General features: G+C 71.2%; 2 protein-coding genes across 2 annotated transcripts in view; both read right to left on the bottom strand.

Moving 5' to 3' along the window:
- The window catches only part of LOC136995060 (neurexin-2-like), a 63,392-nt gene extending 60,094 nt beyond the window's left edge, over positions 1–3,298 (bottom strand). Inside the window, 1 exon segment of the mRNA XM_067314760.1 lies at positions 289–3,298. Coding sequence (XP_067170861.1) covers positions 289–3,298 — 3,010 coding nt within the window.
- Positions 3,299–9,940: 6,642 nt separating this feature from the next.
- On the bottom strand, positions 9,941–18,905 carry RASGRP2 (RAS guanyl releasing protein 2; the record flags this gene model as incomplete). Its single annotated transcript, XM_067314759.1, has 10 exons — positions 9,941–10,016; positions 10,192–10,247; positions 10,850–11,008; positions 11,771–11,807; positions 12,555–12,696; positions 14,186–14,301; positions 15,383–15,505; positions 16,367–16,444; positions 17,051–17,338; positions 18,732–18,905. Coding segments are annotated over 9 exons (1,173 nt in total), but the record flags the coding sequence as incomplete, so codon positions are not given.
- Positions 18,906–19,004: the final 99 nt, after the last annotated feature.

Below are 19,004 nucleotides of genomic sequence, written 5' to 3'. Positions count from 1 at the left end.
AGGACCCCTGCATTAGTGCAAGAACCCCTGTGGGTGCAAGAACCTGTGTTGGTGCAAGGACCCGCACCGGTGCAAGGACCTGCATTGATGCAAGAACCTGCATCCGTGCAAGAACCCCCGCACCAGCGCAAGGACCTGTGTCCATGCAAGAACCCCCATGTTGGTGCATGGGCCCCCCCCCCCCCGCACGCCTGTGCAAGGACCCATGTTGGTGCAAGGACCCGCGCCCGTGCAAGGAGCCCCGCGCGCCCGTGCAAGGAGCCCCGCGCGCCCGCGCCATCGCCTCACCTTGCTCGCAGAAGGGCCCGCGGTAGCCGGTGCCGGCGCAGTCGCAGCGGGGCTGCCCGTGGCGCAGGGCGCAGCGGCCGCCGTGGGCGCAGGGCGGGTGGCGGGCGCAGGCGTCGCCCCGCACGCCCTGGGCGCCCAGCAAGGCGGCGGGCGCGTCGCCCACCTTGAGGTTGGCCATCCAGCCGCGGAAGGGCGCCTCGTACTTGACGGTGCTGAGCGTCAGCGCCGAGAGGCGCACGTCCGGCGGGATGCCGCCCACGAAGAGGTCGCTGGCCACCGCCATCTCGGGCCGCTTGGAGCGCACGGCGCCCGCCCGCGCCTCCCCGTCCACCGCCAGCGCCGTGCGCCGGGCGTCGCGCGTCACCAGCACCATGTGCCAGCGCCCGTCGCTCACCGCCGTCGGCGGCTGCACCGTGGCCGGCTCGGCGCAGGCGATGGCGAAGCGCAGCCGCAGCCGCCCCTCGGCCACCAGCAGCTCCAGGAAGTCGCAGTTGCCGCCGTCGTCCAGGTAGAGCAGCAGCGCCCGCGTCACGTTCGTCTTCAGGCTGAAGCTCAGCTGGCCCCCGGCGCCCGCCGCCCACCGCCCGTAACGGGCCCACTGCCCCGGCGCCCCCACGAACTCCAGCGCCGAGCCGCCCGCCCCCGGCGCCAGCAGAGCCCCCAGCGCCAGCAGCGCCAGGCCCAGGCGCGGGGCCGAGGCGCGGGGCGGCCTGGGGCCTCGGGGAGCCTTGGAGGCGTGGGCGACCCCCGGGCCTTGGTGCATCTTGGTGCCTTGGTGCACCTCGGAGCCGCGGTTGGCCGACGAACCTTGGTGCACCTCCATGTCTTGGTGCATCTTGGTGCCCCGGTGCACCTCGGAGCCGCGGTTGGCCAACGAACCTTGGTGCACCTCCATGTCTTGGTGCATCTTGGTGCCCCGGTGCACCTCGGAGCCGCGGTTGGCCAACGAACCTTGGTGCACCTCCATGTCTTGGTGCATCTTGGTGCCCCGGTGTACGTTGGAGGCTCGGTTGGCCACCGAACCTTGGTGCACCTCCGTGTCTTGGTGCATCTTGGCGCCCCAGTGCACCTCGGAAGCTCGGTTGGCCAACGAACCTTGTTGGACCTCTATGTCTTGGTGCATCTTGGTGCCCCCATGCACCTCAGAAGCTCGGTTGGCCAACGAACCTTGGTGGACCTCCGTATCTTGGTGTATCTTGGTGCCTTGGTGCACCTTGGAGGCACAGTTGGCCACCAAACCTTGGTGGACCTCCATGTCTTGGTGCGCCTTGGTGCCCCGGTGCACGTTGGAGGCTCGGTTGGCCACAGAACCTTGGTGGACCTCCGTGTCTTGGTGCACCTTGGCGTCTAAACAGGCCACAGAGGTTTGGTTGGTCATGGAGCCTTGGTGGGGCTCCATATCTTGGTGCATCTTGGCGTCTAGGTGGGCCACAAAGGCCCGGTTGGTCATGGAGCTTTGGTGGACCTCCATATCTTGGTGCGCCTTGGTGCCTTGGTGCACCTTGGAGGCTCGGTTGGCCATGGGGCCTTGGTGGATCTTCATGTCTTGGTGTGCCTTGGTGCCTTGGTGCACCTTGGCGTCTAGATGGACCACAGAGGCTCGGTTGGCCATGGGGCCTTGGTGGATCTTCATATCTTGGTGGACGTGGGAGGCTTGATGGACCTTGGTGTCCTGGTGTACCTTCATGCCTAGGTAGACGTTCATGATTCGGTGCGCCTTGGTGTCTAGATGGGCCACAGAGGCTTGGTTGGCCACGGAGCGCTGGGGGACCTTTGTGGCTTGGTGGACACTGGGGTCTAGACAGGCCATAGAGCTGGCCGGGAAGTCCTGGTGGACCTTCAAGTCCTGTTGCACCTTGGTGTCTCGGTGCACCTCGGCGTCTAGACATGCCGTAGAGGCTTGGTTGACCTTCATGTCTTGGTGGACCTCAAGGTGTAGATGAGCCACAGAGGTTTGGTTGGCCATAAAGTCCTGGTAGACCTTGAGGTCTTGGTGGACCTTGGAGTCTAGACAGGCCGTAGCGGTTTGGTTGGCCGTGGAGTCCTGGTGGACCTTGGTACCTTGGTGGGCCTCAATGTCCAGACAGGCCACAGAGCGCCGGGGGACCTCGGTGTCTTGGTGGACCTCAACGTTTAGACAGGCCATAGCAGCTTGGTCGGCCACAGGGCCTCGGCGGACCTCGATGTTTTGGCGGACCCTGGTGTCTAGACAGGCCATAGAGGCTCGGTCGGCCGCGGAGTCCTGGGGGACCTCGGTGCCTCGGTGGACGTCAGCGTCTAGGCGGAACGCGGGGCTTTGGTTGGCTGTGGAGTCCCAGGGGACGTCGGCGCCTTGGTGGACCTCAGCGTCTAGACAGACCGTAGAGGCTGGATCGGCCGTAAGGTCTTGGTGGACCTCGACGTCTAGACGGACCGTAGAGGCTGGATCGGCCGTAGGGTCTTGGTGGACCTCGACGTCTAGACGGACCGTAGGGGCTGGATCGGTCATAGGGTCTTGGTGGACCTCAGCGTCTAGACGGACCGTAGGGGCTGGATTGGCCGTAGGGTCTTGGTGGACCTCAGTGTCTAGACAGACCGTAGGGGCTGGATTGGCCGTAGGGTCTCGGTGGACCTCAGCGTCTAGACGGACCGTAGGGGCTGGATTGGCCGTAGGGTCTTGGTGGACCTCAGTGTCTAGATGGACCATAGGGGCTGGATCGGCCGTAGGGTCTTGGTGGACCTCAGCGTCTAGATGGACCGTAGGGGCTGGATTGGCCGTAGGGTCTTGGTGGACCTCAGTGTCTAGACAGACCGTAGGGGCTGGATCGGCCGTAGGGTCTTGGTGGACCTCAGCGTCTAGACGGACCGTAGGGGCTGGATCGGCCGTAGGGTCTTGGTGGACCTCAACGTCTAGATGGACCACAGGAGCCGGGTTGGCCGTAGGGTCTCGGTGGACCTCGACGCCTCGGTGGACCTCGACGCCCGGACGAGCCACGGGGTCTCGGGGGGCCGCGGCGTCCACACGGGCCATGGGGCCCCACCAGTGCCGGGGCCACCGCGGGGGGCTACAGCATGGCCGGGGGGTCCGGTGGCAGCGGTGGTGGCACCTGGGGGGAGAGCGAGTGTCAGAGGGGACCGGCCACCCGCCGCCGGGGCCCAGGCGTCCGGGGGGGCCCAGGCATCCGGGAGGGCCCAGGCGTCCGGGAAGGGGCCCAGGCGTCCGGGCCCTGCCCCTCCTCCCCCCTCCTCGTTACCAGTGCCGGTTAATTAACGGTGATTGGGGCGGGGGGGGGGGGGTGGATGCCGGTCACCGCGGTAACGGGGCACCGGGGATCCGGCATTATGCAAATGAGCCCCCGGGTTATTTATAGCCCTCATTGGGTAACGGGGCTCATTAACATGCGCCGCATAATTAGCCAATCACGGTAACTGCTGCACCTGCAGGGGGGAGCGGGATTGACAGCACCGACCCCCCCTCCCCTCCCCCAAGGGGCCCAGGCGTCCGGGGGGGGCTCCAACACCCGGGGGGGCCCAGGCGTCCAGGGGGGGGGAATCTACCCCCTCCAATCTTGGGGCCCAGGCGTCCGAGGAGGGATCTACCCCCCCCCCCAAGGGGCCCAGGCGTCCGGGGGGGGGCTCCAACACCCGGGGGGGCCCAGGCGTCCGGGGGGGGGGGGAATCTACCCCCTCCAATCTTGGGGCCCAGGCGTCCGGGGGGCTCCAGCACCACAAGGGGCCCAGGCGTCCGAGGAGAGATCTACCCCCCCCACCCAAGGGGCCCAGGCGTCCGGGTCCCCAAGCTCTTCCCCCCCCCCCCTCCCCGGCCAGGAGGGGCCCAGGCGTCCTGGTCGCGCCCTTCCCCCGCTGTCCCCCCTTTTCCGACTCGGAGTTAATTAACTATCGATTCCCACCTGCGGGTGGGGGGGGGGCCCGGACGCCTGGGCCCCTGGGTGGGAGGAGGGGACCCGGACGCCTGGGCCCCTGGGTGCGTGGGGGGGGGGGGGTGCAGGGGCCCCCGGACGCCTGGGCCCCCTGGGGGGGGGGGAGGGGGCTGCGGGGTGTCTCAGGGCTCCCGGACGCCTGGGCCCCCTGGGGGGGGGGGGGAGGGGGGGGCGCGCGGAGCCTTTCGCCCACCCGGCAGCAGCGGCGGCGGCGGTTAATGAAAGCTGCCGTCATGGCCGAGAGGGACCGACCCGCCCCTCCCCCTCCCCGGGGGCCCAGGCGTCCGGGTGCCCCCCCTCCCCCCCCCCACAACGCTCCCCGGGGGCCCAGGCGTCCGGGTTTGCCCCCCCGTCCCCCCCCCCCCCCCAGCCATCGCTCCTGGGGGCACCCGGACGCCTGGGCCCCCTGGGGTGGGGTGGGGGGGCACCCGGACGCCTGGGCCCTCCCCATCTCCCCAGGGCGCCTGAAGGTCACCGGGAGGAGAAGGGGGGGGGGGCAGGGTGGAGGACCCAGGCGTCCGGGTGCCCCCCCACCCCCCCCCGGGGGCCCAGGCGTCCGGGCGCCCTATGGCTGGGCCAGGCACATGGGTGTGGGGGGGGGGGGCGCTAATTAAAGCCAATCAGGTCCCAAACCTCGTTAGTCCTCTGCTAACGAGCACCCCCAGGAGCCAGCGCCCAGCAGCAGGGCGGGCCCCGGACGCCTGGGCCCCCCCCGGACGCCTGGGCCCCCCCGGACGCCTGGGCCCCCCCCCGGACGCCTGGGCCCCCCCCCGGACGCTGCGGTGCCTCAGTTTCCCCTGTCGGGGCCCGGTTGGCGCCGGGGTCCCCCCTGTCCTCGCACGCCCGTGACACCCCCCTCGTGCACACAGGGTCCGTGCACTGGTGTGTGCACGGCCCTCGCACACGCGTGTGCCCGCGCTGGCACACGCACGTGGGGACGCACACGCGGAGCCTCGCACCACGTGCACGACCCCCTGCGTGTGCAAGGGGCCCCGCACACGTGCGCACACGCAGCCCCGCACACACACACACCTCCATGCACGTGTGCACACGGCTAGGCCCAGGCGCATCCCCGCACATGGACACGCGTGCACGCGACTGTGCACACACGCACGTGACCGTGCACACGCAGCCCCGTCACGTGCCCGAGTCCTGTGCACGCCTGTCCACGCATGCACACGCAGCCCTGCACATGCATATAGACACGTATGCGCACACGCAGCCCTGCACGCCCAGAGCCACGCACACATCCATGCACGCACACTTGTGCGCACACACTTGTGCACGCAGCCCTGTGCACACACATGCACATGCACAGCCCCACAGCCGCTTACACACGTGCCCCAGACCTGCACGGCCCCACACACGCACCCTGCACACGTGCACGCACCCCCTCGTGCCCTGCACGCATCCCCGTGCACACCCTGCGTGCACAGCCGTGCACACACATGCACCCTGCACGCACCCGCCTGTGCACACACACACACACCCTGCTTGCACACACAGTCCTGCACACGTCCATGCCACAGCTGTACACACACACACCCATGCATGCACACACACAACTGTGCACACACACAGTGCATGCTCCTGCCCATGCCCACGCACCCCCATGCATGCACACGTCCATGCAAAATACAAATACAAACACATCCCCGTGCATGCACACACAAAACTGTGCACGCACACGTCCATGCACACACACACCCATGCACACACACGCACCCCCGTGCATGCATATGTCCATGCACACACACACCCCATGCACGCACACATCCATGCACACTCACCCATGCATGCACACACACCCCTGTGCACGCACACATCCATGCACACTCACCCCATACATGCACACGCACCCCTGTGCATGCACACACACACCCATGCACACATATGCACCCCCGTGCATGCACATATCCATGCACACTCACCCCATGCATGCACACGCACCCCCGTGCATGCACACATCCATGCACGCACACCCCCGTACATGCACACACACACACCCCATGCACACACACATCCATGCACACTCACCCCATGCACGCACACGCAACCCCACAGCCACACACACGCACCCCCCCCACAACCACACCCCCCGGCGCACACCCGCCCGCAGCCCCGCACACCCTGCGCCACCCTGCACACGCACACACACACGCACGTGCACACGCCGCCCCGCGCGCCCCGACACCCCCCCGGCCGGGAACCCCCCCCACCTCCTCTGCCCGCCACCGGGGTGCACACGCGTGTGCGTCGCACGCCGGCCCCGGGCTGCACCGGGGGCCAGGGTGGGGCTGGGCCCCCCGGCCGGGTCTGCGCTGCACCGTGGCCCCCGGAGCTGTGCAATGGGGCAGGATGCGGCCCCCAGCCCCGTGCAATAAGGGGGGCAGGATGCGGCCCCCGGACCTGTGCAATGGGGCAGGATGCGGCCCCCATCCCAATGCAATAAGGGGGGCAGGATGCGGCCCCCAGACCTGTGCAATGGGGCAGGATGTGGCCCCCAAACCAATGCAATAAGGGGGGCAGGATGCGGGCCCCCAGACCTGTGCAATGGGGCAGGATGCGGCCCCATCCCAATGCAATAAGGGGGGCAGGATGCGGCCCCCAGACCTGTGCAATGGGGCAGGATGTGGCCCCCAAACCAATGCAATAAGGGGGGCAGGATGCGGCCCCCAGACCTGTGCAATGGGGCAGGACATGGCCTCCAGCCCCCCCCCCGGCGATACAGGGGGGTCCCCAGCCCCCCGGACCCTTGCAATGGGGCAGGATGAGGCCCCCCCAGCCCCCATGACCCCACCCCATCCCTCCCCGGCGCCCCCAGCACCCACCCTGCACCCCATCCCCGTGTGTCCCCCCCGGCCCCTGCAGCCCCCCCCGTCCTGCATCGCCCCCCCCGCAGCCCCCCAGCCCCGTCCTGCAGCCCTGGTACCCCAACACCCCATCCTGCCCCCCCCGACCCTGCAGCCCCCCCAAACCTGGGACCCAGCCCTGCCCCCCCCGACCCTGCAGCCCCCCAAACCTGGGACCCAGCCCTGCCCCCCCCGACCCTGCAGCCCCGGACATGATTCCTGCAGCCCTGGGACCCGGCGCTGCACCCTAATTCCTGCACCCCCCCATCACCGCACCCCAATTCCTGCACCCCCCCACTGCTGCACCCCGATTCCGGCACCCCCTGCCCCAGTACCCCAATTCCTGCAGCCCCCCAACTCCCGCACCCCCCCATCCCTGGGACCCATCACCGCACCCCGATTCCTGCATCCCCCCATTGCTGCACCCCGATTCCTGCACTCCAGTTCCTGCATCCTCCATCCTGGGACCCATTGCAGCACCCCAATTCCTGCACCCCGATTCCTGCATCCTCCATCCCTGCACCCCCCCATCCCCGGTACCCAGCCCCGCACCCCAATTCCTGCACCCCCAATTCCTGCATCCTCCATCCCTGCATCCCTCCATCCCTGGTTCCCATCGCTGCACCCCGATTCCTGCACCCCCCATTGCTGCACCCCGATTCCTGCACCCCCCCCATCCCGGTACCAGCCCTGCACCCCCAATTCCTGGTTCCCCTCGCTGCACCCCCAATTCCTGCACCCCCCGTTGCTGCACCCCCCCGTCCCGGTTCCCCTCGCTGCACCCCGATCCCTGCATCCCCCAGCGCCGGTTCCCATCCCGCAGCCCCCAACGCTGCTTCCCCCATCGCTGCAGCCCCCCCGTCCTGCCCCCCCATCGCTGCCCCCCCCATCGCCCCCCGGCCCGGCAGGTACCTGCTGCGGCGGCGGCGGCCCCGTCCCCGTCCCCGTCCCCGTCCCCGCTCCGGCCCGGCGGCGCCCGCACGGGGACGCGCCGCGGCTCCCGCAGTCCCGACGCCGCCGCGGCCGCGCGCACGGCCCCGCGCACCGCTCGTGCACGCCCACGGCCACGGCCACGGCTCTGTGCACGGCTCTGTGCACGCCTCGCACGGCCCCGGCTCGCACCGGCACCGCCACGGCCCCCCACGCACGCCTCGCACGGCCCCACGCACGGCTCGTGCATGCCCACGGCTCTGTGCACGGCTCTGTGCACGCCTTGCATGGCCCTGGCTCGCACCGGCACTGCCACGGCCCCCACGCACGCCTCGCACGGCCCCACGCACGGCTCGTGCACGCCCACGGCTCTGTGCACGGCTCTGTGCACGCCTCGCACGGCCCCGGCTCGCACCGGCACCGCCACGGCCCCCACGCACGCCTCGCACGGCCCCACGCACGGCTCGTGCACGCCCACGGCTCTGTGCACGGCTCTGTGCACGCCTCGCACGGCCCCCGGCTCGCACCGGCACCGCCACGGCCCCCACGCACGCCTCGCACGGCCCCACGCACGGCTCGTGCACGCCCACGGCTACGGCTGCCTCTGCACGCCTCGCACGCCGCTTGCACGGCCCCGGCTCACACCAGCACTGCCACGGCCCCACGCATGCCTCGCATGGCCCCGTGCACGGCTCGGCTCCGGCTCGCACGGCTCCACGCACGGCTCGCACCAGCACCCACCCGCGCACGGCCCCGGCTCGCACCAGCACCGCCACGGCCCCGCGCACAGTTCACGCACGGCTTGTGCACGGCTACGGCGCACCCACGGCTTGCACAGGGCTCGCACAAGCATGGTGCAACGTGGGCACGGCTCGCACGAGCACGGCCACGGCCCGCGCACGCCTCGCACGAGCAGGGTGCACACGCGGGCACGGTGCGCACGAGCACGGCTCGCACACGGTTCACGCACGGCTTGCGCACACCTCGCACGAGCACACGGCACCGCTGGGCACCCTTGAGCTGCCCATAGAGACCCCAGGCAGCTCCCATAGGTGCCCCATAGAGACCGTGCAGAGGCCCTATAGAGAGCCCACGGTGACCCCAAACTGCCCCACAGAGACCTATGGAGACCCTGAACTGCCCCATAGAGACCCCAAATTGCCCCACAGAGACCCATAAGTGCCCCATAGAGACACCATGGCAACCCCAAACTGCCCCACAGAGACCTATGGAGACCCCAAACTGCCCACAGAGACTCAAAAGCACCCAGAAAGACCCATAGGTGCCCCATAGAGACCCCAAATTGTCCATAGACACCCAAATCACCCCCCAGAGCCCCATAAGTGCCCCATAGAGACCCCAAATCACCCCCCAGAGCCCCATAGGTGCCCCGTAGAGACCCCAAACAGCCTCATAGTCACCCATAGGCACCCTATAGAGCCCATAGGTGCCCCACAGAGACCCTATGGGGCTGGGGCCACCCCATAGAGACCCCAAGCCCCCCCCCCCCCATGCCCCACAGGGAGAAGCCCGACGCCTGGGCCCCCCCCCCAACCCCCCACTGACCTGGCAACTCCCTCAGTGGGCCCAGGCGTCCGGGAGCCCCGGCTCCCCCCTTCCCCCCTCCTTCCAGGGGGCCCAGGCGTCCGGGCCCAGCTGGGCCCCATCTCGGGGTAACGAGGGGCTCGTTAGCAGCCGCTCCGCTAACGAGGCTCCTGCCCAGCCCCTCAGTGCCCTCACCTGGGGCCCGGACGCCTGGGCCCTCGGCCGGTCCCCCCCCACCCCCTGCTCTGCCCCCCCCCAGGGGACCCAGGCGTCCGGGGGGCCCAGGCGTCCGGGCCCCCCCCCAGCACAGAGCAGACGGACGCACGGACACACGGTTTATTCTCGCGGCTCTGGGTACAAGCACAGGCAGCTCCCTCCCCCCCCCCCCCAAATCCCCCCTCCCCACCCCCAAAGAGGACCCCAGGCGTCCGGGGGGGTCCCGGGTCCAGCGGGGTCAGGAAGAGCCGGAGACCGGGAGACCCTGGAGAGAGGGGAGAGGTCACGGGGGGGGGGGGGGAGCGAGGGACCCAGGTGTCCGGGCCCCCCCCCCCCAAACACACACAAAGGGGCCCAGGCGTCCGGGACCCCCCTGCAAAGGGGACCCAGGCGTCCGGGGCCCCCCCACGAGGGGCCCAGGCGTCCGGGCCGCTACCTGCCTAGAGGTGGATGTCGAAGACGCCGTCCTCCACCGCCTGCACGTCCTCGGGGGTCTCTGGGGGGGGGGGACGGACAGACAGACAGACAGGGCCCCGCTCAGCCCCCGCCCGGACGCCTGGGCCCCCCGGGGGGGGGGGGGGGAAGTGGGTTCCCCCCCCCCCCCACGGAGAGGCGCGAACAGGAACCGGGGCCCGGCGGGAGGGGGGTTATCGGGCGCGGACAGGCCCGGAGGAGGCGGATGGGGCCCGGACGCCTGGGCCCCCTGGGGGGGGGGGGGCGGGGGGGGGCTGGGGTGGAGGGAGGCTGCCCGGACGCCTGGGTCCCTCCCTGTGGGGGTGGGGGGGGGCTCCCTGGGCCGGGGGGGGTCGGGGATCCTGGACGCCTGGGCCCCTGGAGGGGGGGGAGTTGGGGTCCCGGATGCCTGGGCCCCTTGGGAGTGGGGGTCCCAGATGCTGGGGGCCCTGGAGGGGGGGAGTCACTGTCCCGGACGCCTGGGCCCCTGGAGGGGGGGAGTTGGGGGTCCCGGATGCCTGGGCCCCTTGGAGAGGGGTTGGGGGTTCTGGATGCCGGGGCCCCTTGGGGGGGGGTCGGGGGTCCCGGACGCCTGGGCCCCTTGGGGAGGGGGGGGGGTCGCGATCCCGGACGCCTGGGCCCCACCTGGGGGGCGCAGGGAGAGCCGCCGGGGCCGGGGCAGGGAGAAGCTGAAGGAGCGGCCGGGGGGGGCCGGGGGGGCTTCGCCGCCGACGCTCTTGGTGCGGCGCCGGCACTCGACGCGGAGCCGCTCGCGACACTGCTCGTGGCACGTCACCCCGCAGGCTGCGGGCGGCGGCGGCACCGTGGCACCCCCGCTGCACCCCCCCTGCACCCCCCATTGCACCCGCTGCACCCCCCCACTGCACCCGCTGCACCCCCCCGCGCCCCCCATTGCATCCCCCACTGCACCTCCAGCATTCCCCATTGCACCCCATTGCACCCCCCCATTGCACCATTGCACCCCCCATTGCACCCCCCATTGCACCCCCCATTGCACCCCCCACTGCATCTCCAGCATTCCCCATTGCACCCCATTGCACCCCTCCATTGCACCATTGCACCCCCCCATTGCACCCCCCATTGCACCCCCCATTGCACCCGCTGCACCCCCCCGCGCCCCCCATTGCATCCCCCACTGCACCTCCAGCATTCCCCATTGCACCCCATTGCACCCCTCCATTGCACCATTGCACCCCCCCATTGCACCCCCCCATTGCACCCCCCATTGCACCCCCCATTGCACCCGCTGCACCCCCCCACTGCACCCATTGCACCCCCCGCACCCCCCGTTGCATCCCCACTGCACCTCCAGCATTCCCCATTGCACCCCATTGCACCCCCCATTGCACCTGCCCCTTGCACCCCCAGCAGCCCCCCTTCGCTCCCCCTGTTGCACCCCCCCATTGCACTCCCCATTTCACCCCCCCACTGCACCCCCAGCGTGCACCCATTGCACTCCCCCATTGCACCCCCCATAGCAGGCCCCTGTCACCCCCACTGCACCCCCACTGCACCCCCCGCCCCCGTGTCCCCCCCCGCACTCACCCCGGCACTTGAGGCCCTGTTTGTAGATGCCCAGGATCTGGGGAGACAAGGGGGGGGGGTCAGGGCAGGGGCGGCCCCACGCGTGCGAGGCCCCCGTGCGGGATACGCTCGTGCGAGACGTGCACAACCCGGCGCCCGTGCAGCAGCACCCGTGCGAGGTGCACACGCGAAGAGCACCCAGCAACCCCCGTGCAAGAACCCCGTGCAGGATACGCTCGTGCGAGACGTGCACAACCCGGCGCCCGTGCAACAGCACCCGTGCGGGATGCACTCGTGCGAGACGTGCACGCTGCGACACCCCTGCGATGCCTCGTGCGAGACGTGCACACAGAGAGCGCCCCACCACCCCTGCGTGGGGTCCGTGCGAGGCGCGTGCAAGGGGCACGTGTGAGGGGTGTGCGGTGCGTGCGAGGGGTGTGAGGGGCGCGTGCGAGGGGTCCGCGCGAGGGCATGTGCAAGGTGTGTGAGGGGTCCGTGCGAGGGGTCCGTGCGAGAGGCGCGCGTTGCAAGGGGTCTGTGCGAGGGGCGCACATGCGAGGGATGTGCAAGGCGTGGGGGGGGGGTGCGTGCGAGGTGCGTGTGAGGGATGTGTGCGAGGGGTCCGTGCGAGGGGCACACGTGCGAGGGGCGTGCATGCGAGGGGGTCTGTGCGAGGGGCGCGCATGCAAGGGGGGCGTGCAAGGGGTCCGCGCATGCGAGGTGCGTGCAAGGCGCATGCGAGGGGCGTGCGAGGGGCGTGCGAGGGGCGTGCGAGGGGCGCGTGCGAGGGGGGCGCGGCGCTGACCAGGCTGCGGCAGTGGCGGCAGGCGGCGGGACGCAGGGCGCCGCTGGCCTCGAAGCGGTGCACGAAGCCCATCTTGCCCTCGAGCCCCTCGCTGGCCTGCAGGAAGTAGCGCAGCATCTCCTCCCGGCTGATGCTGCCGTCCCTGGGGGGGGGGCGGCACGGGGGGGGGGGGTCGCGCCCGGACGCCTGGGCCCCTTCCTTGGGGGGGAAGCGCCCGGACGCCTGGGCCCCGCTGCTGCTGCCCGGGGGGGTGGGGTTGCACCCGGACACCTGGGCCCCTTCCTTGGGGGGGGGGGGGTTGCACCCGGACGCCTGGGCCCCTTCCTTGGGGGGGGTCGCGCCCGGACGCCTGGGCCCCTTCCTTGGGGGGGGGAAGCGCCCGGACGCCTGGGCCCCGCTGCTGCTGCCCGGGGGGGTGGGGTTGCACCCGGACACCTGGGCCCCTTCCTTGGGGGGGGGGGGCACCAGACGCCTGGGCCCCTGGGGATGGGAGAATTGGGGGTCCTTGGGGGTCCTAGGTGGGGTTGGAGGTCCCTGGGGGTTCTTGGGGGGTTCAGGGGGTCTCTGGGGGTCCTGGGGGGGGGTCACGGGGGTTCAGGGGGTCCCTGGGGGTCCCGGGGGGTCCGGGGGGGGTCACAAGGGGTTCGGGGGGGGGTCCCGGGGATCCCAGGGGATCCCGGGGGGTCACTGGAGGTTCAGGGGGTCCTTGGGGGTCCGGGGGTGTTGGGGGTCCCAGGGGGTCTGGGGGGTCCGGGGGGTCCCTGGAGGTTCAGGGGGTCCCGGGAGGTCTGGGGGGGTTCTGGGGGGGTCCCAGGAGGGGTGGGGGGTCCCAGGAAGGTTGGGGGTCCCAGGAGGGGTTGGGGTCCGGGGGGTCTGGGGGTCCTTGGGGGTCTGGGGGTGTTGGGGGTTCCAGGAGGGGTTGGGGGTCCCTGGGGGTCCGGGGGGGTGTTGGGGGTCCCAGGGGGTCCCAGGGGGTCCGGGGGGGTCCCAGGAGGGGTTGGGGGTCCCGGGGGGGTCCGGGGGGGTCCAGAGGGGTCCAGAGGGTCCCGGGGGGGTCCCTGGGGTTCTGGGGGTCCCGGGGGGTGTTGGGGGTCCCAGGGGGTCCCAGGGGGTCCGGGGGGGTCCCAGGAGGGGTTGGGGGTCCCGGGGGGGGTCCGGGGGGGTCCCGGGGGGGGTGTTGGGGGTCCGGGGGGGTCCCAGGAGGGGTTGGGGGTCCCGGGGGGGCCCCGGGGGAGTGTTGGGGGTCCCTGGGGGTCCCAGAAGGGGTGGGGGGTCCCAGGGGGTCCGGGGGGGTCCCAGGAGGGGTTGGGGGTCCCGGGGGGGGTGTTGGGGGTCCCTGGGGGTCCCTGGGGGTCCCAGAAGGGGGGGGGTCCCTGGGGGTCCGGGGGGGTGTTGGGGGTCCCAGGTGGTCCCAGGGGGTCCGGGGGGGTCCCAGGAGGGGTTGGGGGTCCCGGGGGGCCCCGGGGGGGTCCCGGGGGGGGTGTTGGGGGTCCGGGGGGGTCCCGGGGGGGTCCCAGGGGGTCCGGGGGGTCCCGGGGGGGGTGTTGGGGGCCCCGGGGGGGTCCCGGGGGGGGGTGTTGGGGGTCCGGGGGGGTGTTGGGGGTCCGGGGGGGCCCCGGGGGGTCCCTCACCGGTCGGCGTCGAGCTCGGCGAAGGCGCGCAGGTAGGGGAAGTTGTCGCGCACGGACTCGAACTCGGCGCGCGAGATTCGCCCGTCGCCGTCCACGTCGAACGCCCGGAAAACCGACTGCCCCACGGCGCCGCCCCACAGCGCCACCGTCACCCCACGGCGCCGCCACCGCCCCACGGCGTCACCGACTGCCCCACGGCGCCGCCCCACAGCGCCACCGTCACCCCACGGCGTCACCGACTGCCCCACGGCGCCGCCACCACCCCACAGCATCACCCCATGGCATCACTGACTGCCCCACAGAGCCACCGTCACCCCACAGCATCACCCCACGGCACCGCCACCACCCCACAGCGTCACCCCACAGCATTACCAACTGCCCCACGGCGCCACCGTCACCCCATGGCACCACCCCACGGTGTCACCACCAACCCCACAGCATCACCGACTGCCCCACGGTGCCACCACCGCCCCATGGCGCTGCCCCACGGCGCCGCCACTGCCCCACGGCGTCACCATCACCCCACGGCGCCGCCACCACCCCATGGCATCACCCCACAGTGTCACTGACTGCCCCATGGCACCACCATCACCCTACGGCGCCACCCCACGGCGTCACCATCACCCCACGGCATCACCGACTGCCCTATGGCATCACCGTCACCCCATGGCACTGCCCCACAGCCCCGCCACTGCCCCACAGCGCCACCCCACAGCATCACCGACTGCCCCACAGCATCACCATCACCCCACGGCGTCACCCCACAGCATCACCACCACCCCACAGCGTCACCGACTGCCCCACGGCATCACCGTCACCCCACGGCACTGCCACCGCCCCATGGCACCACCCCATGGCGCCACCGACTGCCCCACAGTGCTGTCCCATCGCCCCACGGCGTCACCCCACAGCGTCACCACCGCCCCACGGCGCCACCCCCACTGTGCCCCCTGCAGCTGCCCCACAGCCACCCCACGGGCCCATAGCTGCCCCGGAGCCGCCCCACACCCCCGTCCCCCCCCAGCCCCACACCTGCCCCCCACCCCCCCCAGCCCCACATCGCCCCCACAGCCCCGTCCCCCCCCAGCCCCCCACATCCCCCCCACCCCCCCCAGCCCCACACCGCCCCCACACCCCCGTCCCCCCCCAGCCCCCCACATCCCCCCCACCCCCCCCCAGCCCCACACCGCCCCCCACCTCCACCATCTTCTCCACGTGGGCCCGCAGCAGCGCCGGGTCCGGTCGGGGCTTCACGGCCAGAGCCCAGGCGTCGAAGGCCGCCGGGGGGGCGGGGGGGGCAGCGCCGCCGGGGGGGCCGCCCTGGGGGGGGGGACATGGGGGTCAGACCCACGTATGGGGGGGGCAGCGCCGCCGGGGGGCCGCCCTGGGGGGGGGGGGGGACACACAATGTGGGGGTCAGACCCACCTATGGGGGGGGGGACACGACATGGGGGGGGGGAACGGGACGTGGGGGTCAGACCCACGTATGGGGGGGGACACGACATGGGGGGGGGGACACGACGTGGGGTCAGACCCGCATGGGGGGGGAGAAGATGTGGGGGGGGGGACATGGGGGTCAGACCCACATGGGGGGGGACACAATGTGGGGGTCAGACCCGCATATGGGGGGGAGAAGACATGGGGGGGGATGGGACGTGGGGGTCAGACCCACATGGGGGGGGCCGGGGAGGGGCAGCGCCGCCGGGGGGCCGCCCTGGGGGGGGGGGACACACAATGTGGGGGTCAGACCCACCTATGGGGGGGGGGACACGACATGGGGGGGGGGGAACGGGACGTGGGGTCAGACCCGCATGGGGGGGGAGATGTGGGGGGGGGGACATGGGGTCAGACCCACATGGGGGGGGAACACGACATGGGGGTCAGACCCACGCGGGGGGGGGACAGACAGGCCAGCCCTCCCCTTGGGGGGGGCACTTTGGGGTCCCAGCCCCCCCCCCCCGGGAGGGGGGCAGCTACAGCGTGGGAACGGCCCCCCCATGTCGCACGGCCCCACGTGTCGCACACCCACGCGTCACCCCCCCATTGCACGTCGTCCCCCCCCTCCACTGTGCCCCACGGCCGCTGCACGAGGGCCTGCGGGGAGCCGGGGGGGGGGAAGCTCGGGACCCCCCGGGGGCTTGCACACCCTCGCACGCCCTCGCACGCCCCTCGCACGCTCACCCCGTCGGCGGCGCGCGGCTCGCGCTGCAGCGAGAGCTGGTAGAGCTCGTCGTCCGTCTGGTACTGGTCCAGCGAGACCTGGCGGGGCGGCGGCCGCGTCACGGGGGCGCGTGCGAGGGCGTGCACGAGGGTGTGCACGAGGGTGTGCGCCCCGAGCGGGTTGGGGTCAGTGTGCATGGAGGGGGTGCCATGCACGAGGGTGTGCACGAGGGTGTGCACTCCAAGTGGGCTGGGGTGCATGGAAGGGGCACCTCGCACGAGGCCACGCACGAGGGCACGTGCCACAAGCAGATTGGGGTCAGCGTGCATGGAGGAGGCTCCTCGCACAAGGGCGTGCATGAGGCCATGCACGAGGGTGCGCACGAGGGTGTGCGCCCCGAGCAGGTTGGGGTCAGTGTGCATGGAGGGGGCACCTCGCACGAGGCCGCACATGAGGGTGTGCACAAGAGTGTGCACGAGGGCGCATACCGCAGGCAGGGCGGGGTTGGTGTGCATGGAGGGGGCACCTTGCACGAGGGCGTGCACGAGGGCCGGGGTGCACAGGGACCCACCGCTGGCTGCATGCACGCGGCACAGCCACCTTGCACGAGGGCTGCCTTGCACGGGGATGCACCGCTGGCGGCACGCACACACACGGCACGGCCGCCTCGCACGAGCGCCGCCCCGCCTCGCGCGGGGACGCACCGTGAGCAGGTTGAGCAGGTCGGGGTCGCCGCGCAGGGGCGGGCAGATGCCTTGCACGAGCGCCAGCTCGCTGAGGATGCCGAAGAGCTGCTGCATCTTGGCGGGGTTGGGGCGGGTGCGGGCGCCGTCGAGCCAGTCGGGCAGCGCCTCGTGCAAGGCCACCAGGTCCTTGAGGTGGACGCCCAGCGCCGGCAGGCGGAAGCCGCGGCAGGCGGCCAGGCACCGCCGGTAGCGCCGAGCGCCCGTAGTTGCCGCCGAGCTCACCAGCTCCGTCAGCGACTCCCACAGCTGCCGCGGGCACGCGTCGCGCCGGGGGGCACGGGGGGACACGAGGGGACACGTTGCACCAGGGGGCACGAGGGACACAAGGGGACATGTTGCACAAAGGGACATGGTGCACAGGGTCACGGTGCACGAGGGGATATGGGGACACAAGGGGACATGCTGCACGGGTGGGCACGGGGGGGACACATTGCACAAAGGGACGTGGTGCACAAGGTCATGGTGCATGAGGGGACGTGGGGACACGAGGGGACACGTTGCACCAGGGGGCATGTGGTGCACAAGGGGTCAAGGGGACATGTTGCACAAAGGGACGTGGTGCACAGGGTCATGGTGCATGAGGGGTCATGGGGACACGAGGGGACATGGTGGACAGGGACATGGCACATGAGGGGTCATGGGGACACGAGGGGTCAAGGGGACACGTTGCACAAAGGGACGTGGTGCACAGGGTCATGGTGCATGAGGGGTCATGGGGACACGAGGGGACATGTCGCACCGGAGGGCACGGGGTGCACGAGGGGACACATTGCACAAAGGGACGTGGTGCACAGGGTCACAGTGCACAGGGGGACGTGGTGCACGAGGGGACGTGGGGACATGAGGGGACACAAGGGGACACGGGGACACATTGCACAAAGGGACGTGGTGCACAGGGTCATGGTGCATGAGGGGTCATGGGGACACGAGGGGACATGTCGCACCGGGGGGCACGGGGTGCACGAGGGGACACATTGCACAAGGACGTGGTGCACAGGGTCATGGTGCACGAGGGGATGTGGGGACACGAGGGGACACAGGGACACATTGCACAAAGGGACGTGGTGCACAGGGTCACAGTGCACGAGGGGATGTGGGGACATGAGGGGACATGGTGGACAGGGACATGGCACATGAGGGGTCATGGGGACACGAGGGGACACGGGGACACGTTGCACAAAGGGACATAGTGCACAAGGTCATGGTGCATGAGAGGACGTGGGGACACGGGGGGGACACGTTGCACGAGGGGATGCGGTGCACAGAGACATGGCACACGAGGGGTCATGGGGACAGGAGGGCACATGGGGATGCGAGGGGACGTGGTGCACAGGGACATGGCGCATGAGGGGACATGGGGACACAGGGGACACGTTGCATGGGGGGTCATGGGGATACAGGACACAAAGGGACACGTTGCACAGTGGGACAAGGGGACATGGGGACACAAGGGGACATGTTGCACAAAGGGACATGTTGCACAGGGGGTCACGGGGACCCAGGACACACGGGGACACATTGCACAAGGGGACACGTTGCACGGGGGGTCACGGGGACACAGGACATGAGGGGACACGTTGCACGGGGGGGGGGGGTCACGGGGACCCAGGACCGCGGGGGACCCATTGCCCGGACCCACCTGGGTGGTGTCGGGGCCCAGCAGGGCCAGCGTGTGCCGCAGCCGGGCCACCGAGCTGTGCCCCAGCCCCCCCACGACGGCCATCAGCGTGTTGAAGTTCTGCAGCTGCAGCAGCCTCTGCAAGAGCAGCGGGGCGCCGGCGCCGTGGGGCAGCGGCGCCGTGGGGCAGCGGCGCTGTGGGGCGGCACCGCCGTGGGGCGGGGGGGGCGGCCGCGCCGCGGGGCCGGCTGTGGGGCAGCCGTGGGGCGCACCTGGGCGACGAGGAGGAAGCGA

The sequence above is a fragment of the Apteryx mantelli genome, chromosome 37 (assembly GCF_036417845.1).
Source record: "Apteryx mantelli isolate bAptMan1 chromosome 37, bAptMan1.hap1, whole genome shotgun sequence".
Lineage (NCBI taxonomy): Eukaryota > Metazoa > Chordata > Aves > Apterygiformes > Apterygidae > Apteryx > Apteryx mantelli.
This window is presented reverse-complemented; position numbering and strand designations above follow the sequence as displayed.